Consider the following 12,221-nt stretch of genomic DNA (forward strand, 5'->3'; position numbering starts at 1 on the left):
CCCTAGTCCTCGTGTACACATAGGTAAAGAGTTCGCAGAGTTGAGAATAGCTAAACAAGCCTTATTACACAATTTTGGTCCGCAGTTTACAAACTTACGTTTCAGTACCATTTACTTTTCAAACTTTCAGTCGTATCACATTAACTTCTTTAGCAGATGGAGTGTCTTTCTTCATGTTCTGTGTTAAATCATTCGGTTTTGACAAGGTTACCTGCGGAATCAGTTACTTTCCCCTTTCAATCTCAACATTCTACCACTTTAAAATTATATCTGCACTTAACTCATTGGCTGCAATTACCTCGAGCACACGAGCCACATAAAGCATTCCAATGTGAATATACTGGATGTGATGGGGCAGGGATTGTTTTATCAAATCCTAAAATTAACCCAATTGGATATCAGTGTATTATGGAGTTTCCTGAGCTGAAATGGCACCTCTGGCATGTAACTGGAGTTTTATTTTTATGATTTCACGTGACAAATACATTATGATAGAATACATGCATAACCCTTCTGTGATGGACTACAGCTGGGGTTCTACTCCTCTCCCTGCTAGCTCCTAAGTGACGTACTGACATTTTACCTTCTGTAATTTAAACTGAACATCGTAGCCTTGGTCTTTACCAATAGTTAGCCAGAGAGAAAGAGAGGGATACATGCCCTAAAAGCTTAAAAAAAAGAAGAAAAAAGTTTGGCAAAGTGAGAAATATAACTTTCACTGAGTTATATGAAGGAGTCCAACCAATGAAATACCACTCCTCTTTACTTCCGAGACACACACACACACACACACACACACACACACGGATCTATTCTGAGGTTACAGAGGGTAAGAGGTGCCTGACTCCCCAGCTCACCTTCATTTCCTGGCCAAGAGGGAGAGGAGCGAGGAACGGGCAACTGCACAATACAGTATATTGCTGCTGTCATGTAAAGACTAGTGTTGTTTGTGCAGGGCTAGGGGTATTACTATTATTATTATTATATTTGGAAACTGTACCCTCTCTAAAAAATACTACCAGTTTTAAAAAGAGAAATGCTGGTGCCGTTAGCATAAACACTGCAAATGGGGAAAACATCACTTCACTTTGCCCTCTATAGATCATCGTGTTGCTTTTAAGTGTTGTTATCTCAAAAAGTGAAGGCTAGCCTTTTTGTCCTCTTCTTTTAAATATAATTTGTTGGGCTTTTCCACCTTTATTTGATAGGACAGCTTGGTGAGAAAGGGGAGAGACTTCTCAGTATATGTGCGCCTGCTCTACCCACTGAACCAACCCGGCCACAAAGTCTAGCCTCTTTAAGTCACTTTGGACTACCGGTTCATGTCTAAAATTCCACTTTTATTGTGAGTTAAGTATATATACACACACTGTTAAGACAACAAAGCTATACATATTGAGAATAATTTATTGAATTCAGTATATAGTCAACTCATTTCAATCTAAGAACAGTATTTACACTTTTTTTTTTATAGATAGTGAATATTATATTCAATTGAGCAGTCATTTCATACAGTATAGTATAAGAGTCGATGACTCGTGAGGCCTTCCTTTCATCATGTTTGCTTTGCACCGGGGGTCCGAGAGGACTGAAATTTCATGTATAGCACATCTGACAATAAAGCTGACTTGACCATGACTGTTCACATCCCCACAATAACGAGGACAAATAACACAATGGGCACTCAAAAGTCAGACATAGAAACGGTGCATCCACCACTATGATTCATGTCAGGTGCAGCTCTGCAAAATGCTACACCCGAGGACGTATTCATGGATTATGAACTTCACTTCTTCTTTGTATACTGCAAATCAAAAAGAGAATTAAGAATTATAGTGTGAATTTATCTGCACATCAACTTGGAATTAAAAAGGTACACTGTGTAGTGTTTTAAGTATTTTATTAGTTAAAATCAGTGTCTTCATTCATAAATATGTCCTCATTGGTGTAAAATGACCTCTGCCAATGATCGGACTTATCCTCATAATTTTTTTTATCTGTATTTACATTGGATGGGCAAGTCCAAGGAGGCTTCCATGTCGTTCCGCCATTTTGAAAAACTATAATGGCTGAGAGGGACATAAAGCACTAGCCTACCTGTCTAATCCACGACGCGTTTTCGTTCAGAGCCGGTGTCACGTGACTGAAACCAGCTGAAACGGAGAAGGAGATCAGTGAGAGGCGCTAGTCATCGCCCCTGCAAATTTCAAAGCCCGCACCGCACTTTAGTTCATAATGGAGGATCGTACTTAATGCCGAGCCACAGGAGACGGAATCCTCGTTGCCAAAAATAGCGATTTTCCTACACAGTGTACCTTTAAAAAAGGCCTTCATCCTTACTTTATCAAGAATCCAGTCTGCATCAGCAATAGCTCTTTGGATTATCATTTGTATCCTCTCTTGGTCGTCTTCATCGGAGTGACTGATGTAACCCTGGAAACCAAAAGGATCAGGATAATGAATTGTTTTTTAATGTTCACAATGGGGACTCATTTGGTAGAAAGTGCTTAATCTTTAGGCTAAAACCACACTTAGGTTTAACGATGACAAGGTACAAGGTATAAAGAAGACTTGGGAGGGTATAGACATTTGGTTATCTAAGTATACTAATAGAGAAATGATATTCTCCCCAAAAATATGTATTTTTCAAGATATAGAGGGAATAAGATATCCAACTAGTTGGCAGATACTTTTTTCCTCTCTTATCTTTAAAAAATTGATCTTGCAAAACTGGAAAAATAAGGAAGCACCTTCAATAGAGAATTGGAAGGCCCTTATGAAGTATTATCTGAGTATTGAAAGATCAATGTCAGAGGACAAAAATAAAAATAAACAATTTGATAGCCAATGGAGACAAATTTATGATGCGCTCTAGAACCTGTCTTTAGAAGCCCGTTAATTTATTTTACGTGTGTGTGGATGTGTGGGTGTGTGTGTGTGTGTGTGGTGTAGTGTGGGTGGGGGGTAGGTGGGTGGGTGGGTGTGATTCAGGTGGGTGTGATTTGGGTGGGTGGGGGTGGGTCGATAAAATCAATAAGAATTGAGGGAAGTATACTATATAAAAAATAGAAATGAAATTGACGAAACTGTTTTGATGACATTTTGAAATCTGTCTTTTATTGATTTATTTTTGATTTATTTTTTATTGTTTCGCCTTGTTTGATGCATTTCCTGGAACCGGATTATGGTGACCCACAGAAATTAACAAAAATAAAAAGAAGGTTTAACGATGACACATAAATGCTGTATGATTTATTGTTCTTGGTTATGTAGATCATAAATATATCAACAATATCTCGAAAAACAATACAATGAGTTTGGTAGAGTACGGAGGAAAGGCTAAAGTGGAATAGTGTGAAACCATCTGCACGAGAGCGAATCGCATCCCGTGCATGAGACAAACAAAACAGGGACCCACACATACAAAAAGCTGCTCCACAGCCATTCTAGAGGTCTGAAACTCCACAGGGAACCTTTCAGTTTTTTCATCTGGTGATCACAGTGAGGCTCAGAGGACAATCCTGAGTAGATCTGAAATTAGCCGATTAGCAGGGCATTAAAAATGAATCATCAACTACTTTTGTTTAAACAGAAGATAGTCTACATATCCACGACCTTCCACTTCCGGGAATGCTCCGTTGTAGCCGGAAATTCCGCCGTATGTCCTTTTCGGCCGGATGTCTGTTACCTTTCGCTTTCTTTGGGTTGGAATTTTAAACTCCGGTTGATTTCTGAGGACTATGGTTAACTGCTCCTCAGATCTCTGCAGGGTAAATCCAGACAGCTAGCTAGACTATCTGTCCAGTCTGAGGTTTCTGTTGAACGACTAAAACAACCTTTGAACGTACACACGTTCCACCAAAACAAGTTCCTTCCCGAGGCTATTTTGCAGAGGCACCGTTGCTCTGTCCGGCGCCTAGCACCGCCCAAGACGATTATGATCAGTTTAAAGAAATGCCAATAAACCAGAGCACGTTTTTCTCCCAATCCCGGAATGCTGTGGGGAGTAGCCAGACCCTCCTCCGCAGCGCTGTGGAGGAAGGTCTGGCAAAGCAAGACTAAACAGAAGGTAGCTACCTGAAAAGGATTTGTTGATCATCATTTTACAAACAATGACTTTGTTGCGGCTGCGAGAGCCATCGACAGCAGCCACAACTCTGGATCTGTGACAGACTGTAGGACTACCTTTAAACATATCGGACTGTTTGAGATGTCAAACTGTTAAAACTATTTCTTTTATTTATTTATTTTTAAACTATTTCTAATTCTTGTACACAAATTGTCCTTGTTGATGGGCAACTCTGTCACTTCAAAATAAAGCACATGAGAGAGAGAGAGAGAGAGAGAGAGAGAGAGAGATAGATAGATAGATATGTGTCACTTGAGTTGTTTGTCAGTAAAAATCTATATAAATACAATGTCCAAGATAATTTGAAAAACATTTAGCTTGTCAATAGTCAGTGCACACGTTGACCTCACCTGTCTTATGGCATGTCGATAATGTTTCTGCATTGCTGGGGTTGGTAACTGCCTGCAACATCTGAGGAGATGTCGATAGAGCTGCACTGGTGTCAACTCAGCTCCAACTAAAGGCAGCATGCCTTCCTCCTTCGGTTAAACTGCTGTTGGTAAAAATACAATTTAGTTATTTGGGTTAGTGACAATATTTATTTAGTAACCATAGAAAAAGAAGTAGTGGTTTCCACTCCCATCCAAAGCATATGAATCACTGAAGAGATCATTTTTTAGTGTCTTACATATAGGCTATTACTTACAGTGGCCGATTCAGCTTTACACTTTTTTTTTTCTTTTTTTGGGGGGCAAAACAGTTAAAGTCTAGGACAATCATAAGAAATAATGAAGATATATGAAATGGGACACCCCGGTAAGCCATTTGAAGCGTTTGTATTGGGACCCAGACACTAAGCAGATTGCTAAAGCTAGATTATAAATACACACACGTTATCTAGAATAAAACAAAACAAAAATAGAGTGCATGCCTTCAACAGTAACATTTTTCTGTAGAAAAATCTAAGAGCTAACTACCCTTATAACTACTAAATGGTCCCAATATATTTATTATTCCATCAGTCTAACACTGGATTTATAAGTCCTCAGCCGTTTAGGCCATTCAAGATTAAACCCATTAGGAACTGCTGCCAGCCGTTTAGGCCACTGAACATATTTTAGTAAGAACTGCTGTCCTAAGCTCTTTTTGAAAGGTTTGTTTGAGTGGCATGTGTTGTCATGACAGCATTTATATGGACAACTTGACAGACAAAGTTACATTTGTCAGGCACACTGAGACATTAGCTAGCTAGCTAGCTAATCCAATTTGATGATGATGTTTCATTTCATCATTTAATTTCCAAGTGTTTTAAATATGCCGCAATCTTAATATGCTTTAAAGTTATACGCTGTGACGATTTCTTTCGTTATCCTTAGGTGACCAATAAGCTGTTAGCTAGCTAGGTACATGTAATGCTTTCTTTGACTAGCTAGCTAGACAGAACTGGGTGCAGGTAACGTTAAACATTGCGTAGAAATAAAGCTAAATTAGCTAGCTAAGTTAGTTGACAGAAAGCTGTAGCTTCCATAACAGTGGCTACATTATCACAGCCAAACAAACTATAAAGTTAAGCTTACAGTATCTCTGTCAACTGTAGGGAAGGCTGTCAGCAGGCGCTCAGAATCGTAAAAACCTCCTTGGAGTCACTAGCCCAGTAAACAACACCAATGTGCCGCAAATTTGGGTTTTCCAAGGATGGCGACGGCATGACCCACCTTACTCTGCCTCTGATTGGCTAAGTGCTCGTTGCCTGCGTTGGTGGGATTGGTTAGGTTTAGGCACGATGAGTGAGATTGGTTAGAGTTAAGGTGAAATGTCAGGGTAAGCCAATCAGAGGTAGAGTAAGGCAGAGTAGGGCGGGATATGCCTTCGACATCTTAGGAAACGCAAAGTCGCTTCTTCTTCTTGTGTTAGCATCAGCATGGGTCCATGTTACATTGAATCATTGACAGTCGCCCTCTGTTGCGCAGCCAATCCCAATGATTGTTTCAGGATGACGGCTTTCCATAAAGCGAACTTAGAGCTATTGAAAGCTTATTGTAGGATGATCCCTTACCGTGGTCACACTGCTCCCTTGTGGCCTTTAAAAGTAAAAGTAGGAGGAGACGATATAGCGTATTCACTGCACATTAACAAACTGAGATATTTAATTGAACTAGTTAGATCAGTGTTTATTGGAATATCATATCAGACACTTTACATAACTGTACATTACAGTAAAGCTGAAATATCTCCAATATATGTTTCAAAAAAGAACATTTCCCGAACCAACAACATAAAAAAAAAACAAACAGAAAGATTCTCAATGCATTGTAAATAAAATGTGAGCATACTTCCAGTTACAATAATTTTTCTTTGGTTGTTCTCAAAATGCTCAGTATTTTTGTAATGTGCAGTCTAGATGCATACTTTTCTATATATACATGTGTGTACACACACACACACACACACACACACACACACACACACACACACACACACACACACACACACACACACACACACACATATATATTTATATATATATGTAATTCAAATATAACATAAAACTTCAGATAGCACCAAACACGATTGCATGAGCATGTTGTGTCCTTGTGACATTACTGGATGTAGTGTGGACACAAAAAAATAAGGATACAGCAATTGATCTATTTAGCTTATATACATCTATATAATCACATTTGCATATAATACAACAGTACTAAAGATAATATAGCATAGTATAAAATGATTTTGATTATAACTGAGATTTTAAAGATTTCAGATTATATTATGGAAGTACAAAAAATACCAAATCTCCATAGACAATCATGATAAAGCTTAATTTACAACTATCCACACGTTAAAAAACAATCTAGCTCAAACGTTGATTTTATTTTCATACATAGGAAGTAAATGTTTCGGGACTCCAAACTGTCACCCAAGTTCTGTCATATAACAACTACCTCAAACAAAGTACTTTTCCCCCAGTGTTCACTCTTTCAGGCACAATACATCACACTTATTCTCCAGTGCAACCATTTATCAGTTTTTTCTTCGTCTGACTAATAAAACAATGTAAACACTATTTGTATTTGCTTTTCTCAAGGGGGAAGTTTTATGGACCAAAGTCACAGCACACAGTGTAGAATAAACACGAATGTCCGCTCCATAGTACTACTATATATATATATACATCCGCCTTGTTCTTAAAACATTTCTGTCTTGCAGGAATATGAAACGTACAATACATGCTGCTGAATGTGGCTCAGTCTCTTTGCCCTCCTCCCTGCTGATCTGGCTTTGTGCACAGGAATTAAGTCCTGATGTTTGAGGTAAAACAGGTATATATAGATTTATAAGAGGATCTCTTCACTGCTCTGCATCATCAGTCACTGCACAGTTGTTGGCAGTAGAACAGATCAGAATTTATGTTCTGTCCTTTCAGCAGCAATGCGTACAACAAAACGAAACAAATTCCCACATGAGAGGTTGTTTTCTGTGCACAGAAAAGAGACCAGAGGTCTGGGATGACATTAGGGAGGGCCTTGAGATTTCGAAGGGGTGCCAGGCGAAAACCTATCGCTCGGACTTTACCTTGTAGCGGAGGACAAGGTAGGTGGCCAACCGTAGAATGATGAAGAAAATGCCCAGGACAATGAAATCTATGTAGAGCTTTGCGTCTTCCACATCCAACAACTGCAGAACCTCTTCGGGCTTTTGGAACTTACACACCTTTCCTGGACACTCCAGCTCTGAACGGTTCATCCCGTAGATGGACAGGATCACCCCTTCGAAGCCATACCTGTGGAAGAGATACAAACACTGAGACAAATTCATAATTGCAAATAGCCAAGTAAATAATTTCCCGAAACTAGGGCTGGGTATCGGTCAAAGATTTTCGACACTGGTACCGATACCAATACTGTGACATCAATACCGGTTCCTGAACGATACTTTTTTCCATTCCAATTTTATAAAACAAAAAGATATTACACGTTAAGGCACAAATCTTTTGATTTATTTTTCAGCTCGTCTATGTGAGCCCCGTCTCTGTGTAACGTAGAGTTTTTCCTGCGTGCCTCTAGACGTGTTTATTAGATCTTGGTAGAAGCATGGTGCAATGCTTTTGGGCTCACTGACCCTGATGAGATTTACTTCTTGAGGTATTGAAATTGGGTATTGATTGACAAGGCTTTTTTCGATACTCAATACTTTAGAGGCAAATTCGGCTGGTGCCTAAAAAGTATTGAATTCTGTACCCAGCCCTACCCGATACTGAGTCAAAATAGCTGATTATGTTAATGATCAATTAACAGGGACCTCTGCATGAACATGTGGCATTCATCAGGCTGAAACGAGCGATTTACAAAGATAGTTTGGTGACTTGGAACTCTCGTTATTAGGATAAGAATATGAAAATGTTGCATGAGGCCCAATATTTATTTTGGTATAAAATGTGATTGAGTTTGCCGTAGCCACCTCTTGAACAATGAAAGATATTTTCTCAATTTGGAAAAACAGATCAAAGTGTGAACTGTTTCTAAAACTGAGAACTGCCAGTCTGTAATAGTCCCTTGTTACACCGAGAACTGCTATAGTAATTACGGTTAGGTCAAAGTTGGTCCAGTAAGTTAGTCAATGGACAGTTTAAGTAATACTTTTGTAGCTCATTTTCATTTTCTCCAAATAAACTAAGAATACTTTGTTCTAGGCTAACCTGGGAGTGAGGCCGAGTTATTTCTAGTGATGTTACTGCGTTCACAGACCTAAAATAATGACAAAATGATGGCCAAATCTATGGAAATAAGACCCAGGTTGTAATAAATAGAAATTCTACATGCTGTTTTGCTGTGGCCAGACTAAACCACCAACATCGGAATTCCTAATCCCCCATGCTAACAAGAAATAGTGATTCTGGTACACACCTGACATAAGACACATAGGAACTCCACTGCAGATACTTGGGGATTGTGTCGAAGTTCACAAAGAAGCCAGAGAAAAGCAGCACTGGGATCGCTGTGACAGGTCCGACAAATGTGGCTACCTAGGTATGCAGAGGACATATTCTGTTTTATATTCATGACATGAGCAAAGAAATCCTATATTTAACAATGCAGACATGCAGTACCTGTAGTGAGCTGGAGGCAGCCCCAACCAGAAGGCCGAGGGACTGGGCCACCAGGGCGGTAGAGGTGGACAAGGCTATGAAGAGTAGGTAGCGGGTGGCCTCAGGAGGCTGCTCCGTCATCCAGTACACGATGCTGCAGTACATGATGGGGCAGATCACCTAAAATAACACCATCATTTACTTTTATTTAGTGAAGGAACAATTTACCCCAAAATGAATCTTTTGTTTATCTAATGTACCCATTGATACTGTACTGAAGCTGGCCACAGCTAAACACGCAAGAGTTGTGTTAATGGCCTGCTTCTGATAAATTCCATTAAAAGAAAGATGTGAAATGTAAAATCTGCTAATATGTATGATGTACAAGGACAAACAAAACATGCCTTGTTTTCATGTAACTAGGATACAGAGAGCCAGATCCCACATATATGATGTTGGTTAACACAGTGAAACTACTATCGGACAATGATGGATAACATGGTCTTCTTCTTATGATTGTTTGGGATTAACTGTTCCGTTGAGGTACGCAACAATAGTTTTTTTCTTAAAGAAGTATAGACTACCATACAGTACACACAATCCAACGTATATGCCTGTGCACAGAAACACGATGGAACGCAATATTATATTAGTATATTTACGGAAAAAATGTGCGTTTAGTTTTTTTTTTGGAGCCAGCCTCTGAATGATGTAGGAATCTTTCCCACTTTGTAAAGAAAAAAAAAGTGAACTACTGTCAGTCAACAGTGGTCAAAACCCTGCGGAAATGCTGGCCGAGCGTAATCCACTGGAACAACCAGGTAGTACCTTCAACTAACACTGGAGTGCAGCGGGGCACTATGTAGGCTTTTCTTTTCCTGTGTGTAACAGCAAGTTTGTCAGCCCTCAGGTCTTCCGTGAGCCAACCCATTGCTCCAACCCCAACAGTGCCAGCTCACCTGGAATGGGATATCAGCCATGGTCTTGGCCAGGTAGTAGGCTTTCAGGCTATACCAGTAGTTCAGATGCTCCCTCAGGAACACATTCATCTCCAGAGGAACTAACAAAACCATTCACATATGTCAATATCAATTCACAACATATAGGATTTTGAAATGGGGCCTTGTTGATTGGCACAAATTAGATTTTAAATATGTTAAATAATTCCCTCCCCTCCATCAGACTCACAGGTTAACACGGTTGGCATGAGCGCTCCAAACATGAGGAAGAGCATCGAGAAGAAGAGGAACCCGGTGTTGTTGAAGACCTTGCTGGCATCATTGCCGATGTTCAGATAGAGCAAGCCTATTAACACACCTATGGCGATGTGGGATATCAGTCTGAGGTGGGTCAAAACCTGAGAACAGAACAAAAGCAGGAAAAAACATGCAGTCTCAGACTTGGATGATTAACTGCCTGATTGTTTTAGGTAACATCTCTTTATTTTGTAAATTAAAATATAGATAGGACCGGACTTTGTCCATGTGTTTGGAACCAGTGCACAGCTATAATTATACAATATTTCTGAACAAATGTCGTCACCCACCTGGTCTCGACATATAGTTATGAAGGTTCTCTTGAAGAGAATACATAACTGTGTTAGTGTGCTTGTGGCAAAAGTATGTCTCTCTATGTGTCCGGCATCCTGGGGGAAATAGAAGCACATCAACTCATAACATTGAAAAATGTGTCTATAATTATAACCCACGTCACAAAAGTGCAGCACAACACAACCTTCTGCTGTCGGGGCTGGATTAACTGACTGTTGGGCAAAAATGTTGCTGCAGAAACCAGGTGATAATTTGATGACGAGGAATATTTTTGGCAAATAATGCTTATTGGCTTTTTTTGCATTCTTTTTTGTTAGATGACACGTTTGATACCACTCTCGTGCCTGTACTGTTAATATGAAGCTACAACCAGGAAATGGTCAGTTAAGACTGAAAACAGTTCAAAGGTAACAAGATCCACCTACCAGCTTCCTATGCAGTCCACCTGTTTTCCCCGTTCTGTACTCCCATTGAAAATGTTGTTACTTAATCAATGTTACTTAAAAGTGCTCTAAGCGATGTTGGGTGACGGCACTTCTTGTTGACAATCGAAGTATTTTCAAACAAAACAAGGCCAGCTCGCCCCTCCCTCCTCCTCATCCTGTCTCCTCTCCCTCCCTTCCGTCCTTCTGCGCACTAACCCCCCAACCCCCACCCCCAAATCCTTCTTGTTGGTTATTGGCTGGAACGCTGAAAGACCGTTTGTTATGTTTCGTGGTGCAGGTTGGCACAGTAGGTACATAGTGAGGAGATGTTTGCTGTATGTGACAAAAAATGTTGTAGCCTAAAAAACGCGTGACATTGCTTAGCGCACCTTTAACATAGAAATGCAGGGCTCTCCTGAAAGATGCAACAATGCGTATGAGTTTATGTTATGCTATGGAGAAGAAGCTGGTCAGAGTCACGAATCCTCCCCGGTACCAAATTCAAAATGCTTTAGTTTTGAACTGGTGAACAAAAATGGTCATTATGCCTTTCCCAAATGTACTATTCTTAAAAGAATATCTTTGCGCGCATAATATCAACTGAAAATGAAAAAGTATTAAAACTTGACTTTGATACAGGGTCCCCTCCAATGAAGTGATAATCACAGCACAAATCTTTTCAGTTTATATTGTGTTCTTGTGGTGCATAACGCCAAACAAATTTGCAATGAATCAATTTACCAAAAAAGTATTTGCCACACAGTGAACTGCTAAGGCCCTAGGACAGTTTCCTGCTTTGCCCAGTTGGTAATCCAGCCTTGACTGCAGTACGGCAACACATCATCTAATACACACCATTGGGCACTTTGTTGCACAGACTGACTGGCCATTGTTATCACATTGGTTCTTCTTCTCCTCTAATGCACACATTCCACCTTGGACGGCCTCAAACAGCACAGGGTTTAAGTCTCCATACTCTCCTGATGCAACTTCAATGACTGAAGCAAAGGCAAAGGCAGAGAGAGATACAGATAATGAAGGAATTAGAAATGTTTCACATCATTTTCAGCAAAGTGTAGCAAATATAT

At 39.8% G+C, this 12,221-nt stretch overlaps 2 protein-coding genes across 3 annotated transcripts in view; both read right to left on the bottom strand.

Annotated features, from left to right (window-relative positions):
- Positions 1–1,387: 1,387 nt before the first annotated feature.
- On the bottom strand, positions 1,388–5,794 carry lyrm9 (LYR motif containing 9). 2 transcript variants are annotated; one of them, XM_039818454.1, is made up of 5 exons: positions 5,647–5,794; positions 4,480–4,622; positions 2,341–2,433; positions 2,098–2,153; positions 1,388–1,804 (listed from the first exon to the last, which is right to left on the bottom strand). In XM_039818454.1, the coding sequence occupies exons 2-4, from the start codon at positions 4,597–4,599 to the stop codon at positions 2,136–2,138; spliced, it is 231 nt and encodes a 76-aa protein (XP_039674388.1). In that variant the 5' UTR covers positions 4,600–4,622; positions 5,647–5,794; the 3' UTR covers positions 1,388–1,804; positions 2,098–2,135. The 2 variants fall into 2 exon arrangements, with proteins under 2 accessions (XP_039674388.1, XP_039674380.1); XM_039818446.1 differs by lacking the exon at positions 2,098–2,153.
- Positions 5,795–6,219: 425 nt separating this feature from the next.
- The window catches only part of LOC120570576 (ATP-binding cassette sub-family G member 4-like), a 31,320-nt gene continuing 25,318 nt past the window's right edge, over positions 6,220–12,221 (bottom strand). Inside the window, exons 9-15 of the mRNA XM_039818972.1 lie at positions 11,989–12,131; positions 10,705–10,803; positions 10,347–10,515; positions 10,118–10,218; positions 9,180–9,338; positions 8,977–9,095; positions 6,220–7,853 (exon numbers count right to left, since the gene is read on the bottom strand). Coding sequence (XP_039674906.1) covers positions 7,628–7,853; positions 8,977–9,095; positions 9,180–9,338; positions 10,118–10,218; positions 10,347–10,515; positions 10,705–10,803; positions 11,989–12,131 — 1,016 coding nt within the window. The 3' untranslated portion in view covers positions 6,220–7,627. The remainder of the gene's footprint in view (positions 7,854–8,976; positions 9,096–9,179; positions 9,339–10,117; positions 10,219–10,346; positions 10,516–10,704; positions 10,804–11,988; positions 12,132–12,221) is intronic.

This window comes from Perca fluviatilis, chromosome 2 (assembly GCF_010015445.1).
Source record: "Perca fluviatilis chromosome 2, GENO_Pfluv_1.0, whole genome shotgun sequence".
Taxonomy (NCBI): Eukaryota; Metazoa; Chordata; class Actinopteri; order Perciformes; family Percidae; genus Perca; species Perca fluviatilis.

Excerpts from the sequence above, each read along its gene's own strand:
- lyrm9 (XM_039818446.1), bottom strand. The coding sequence starts at position 4,599 with ATGCTGCCTTTAGTTGGAGCTGAGTTGACACCAGTGCAGCTCTATCGA. Across the intron at positions 2,434-4,479 it reads ATCGACATGCCATAAGACAG|GGTTACATCAGTCACTCCGA; the intron begins GTGAGGTCAACG and ends TTTGGTTTCCAG.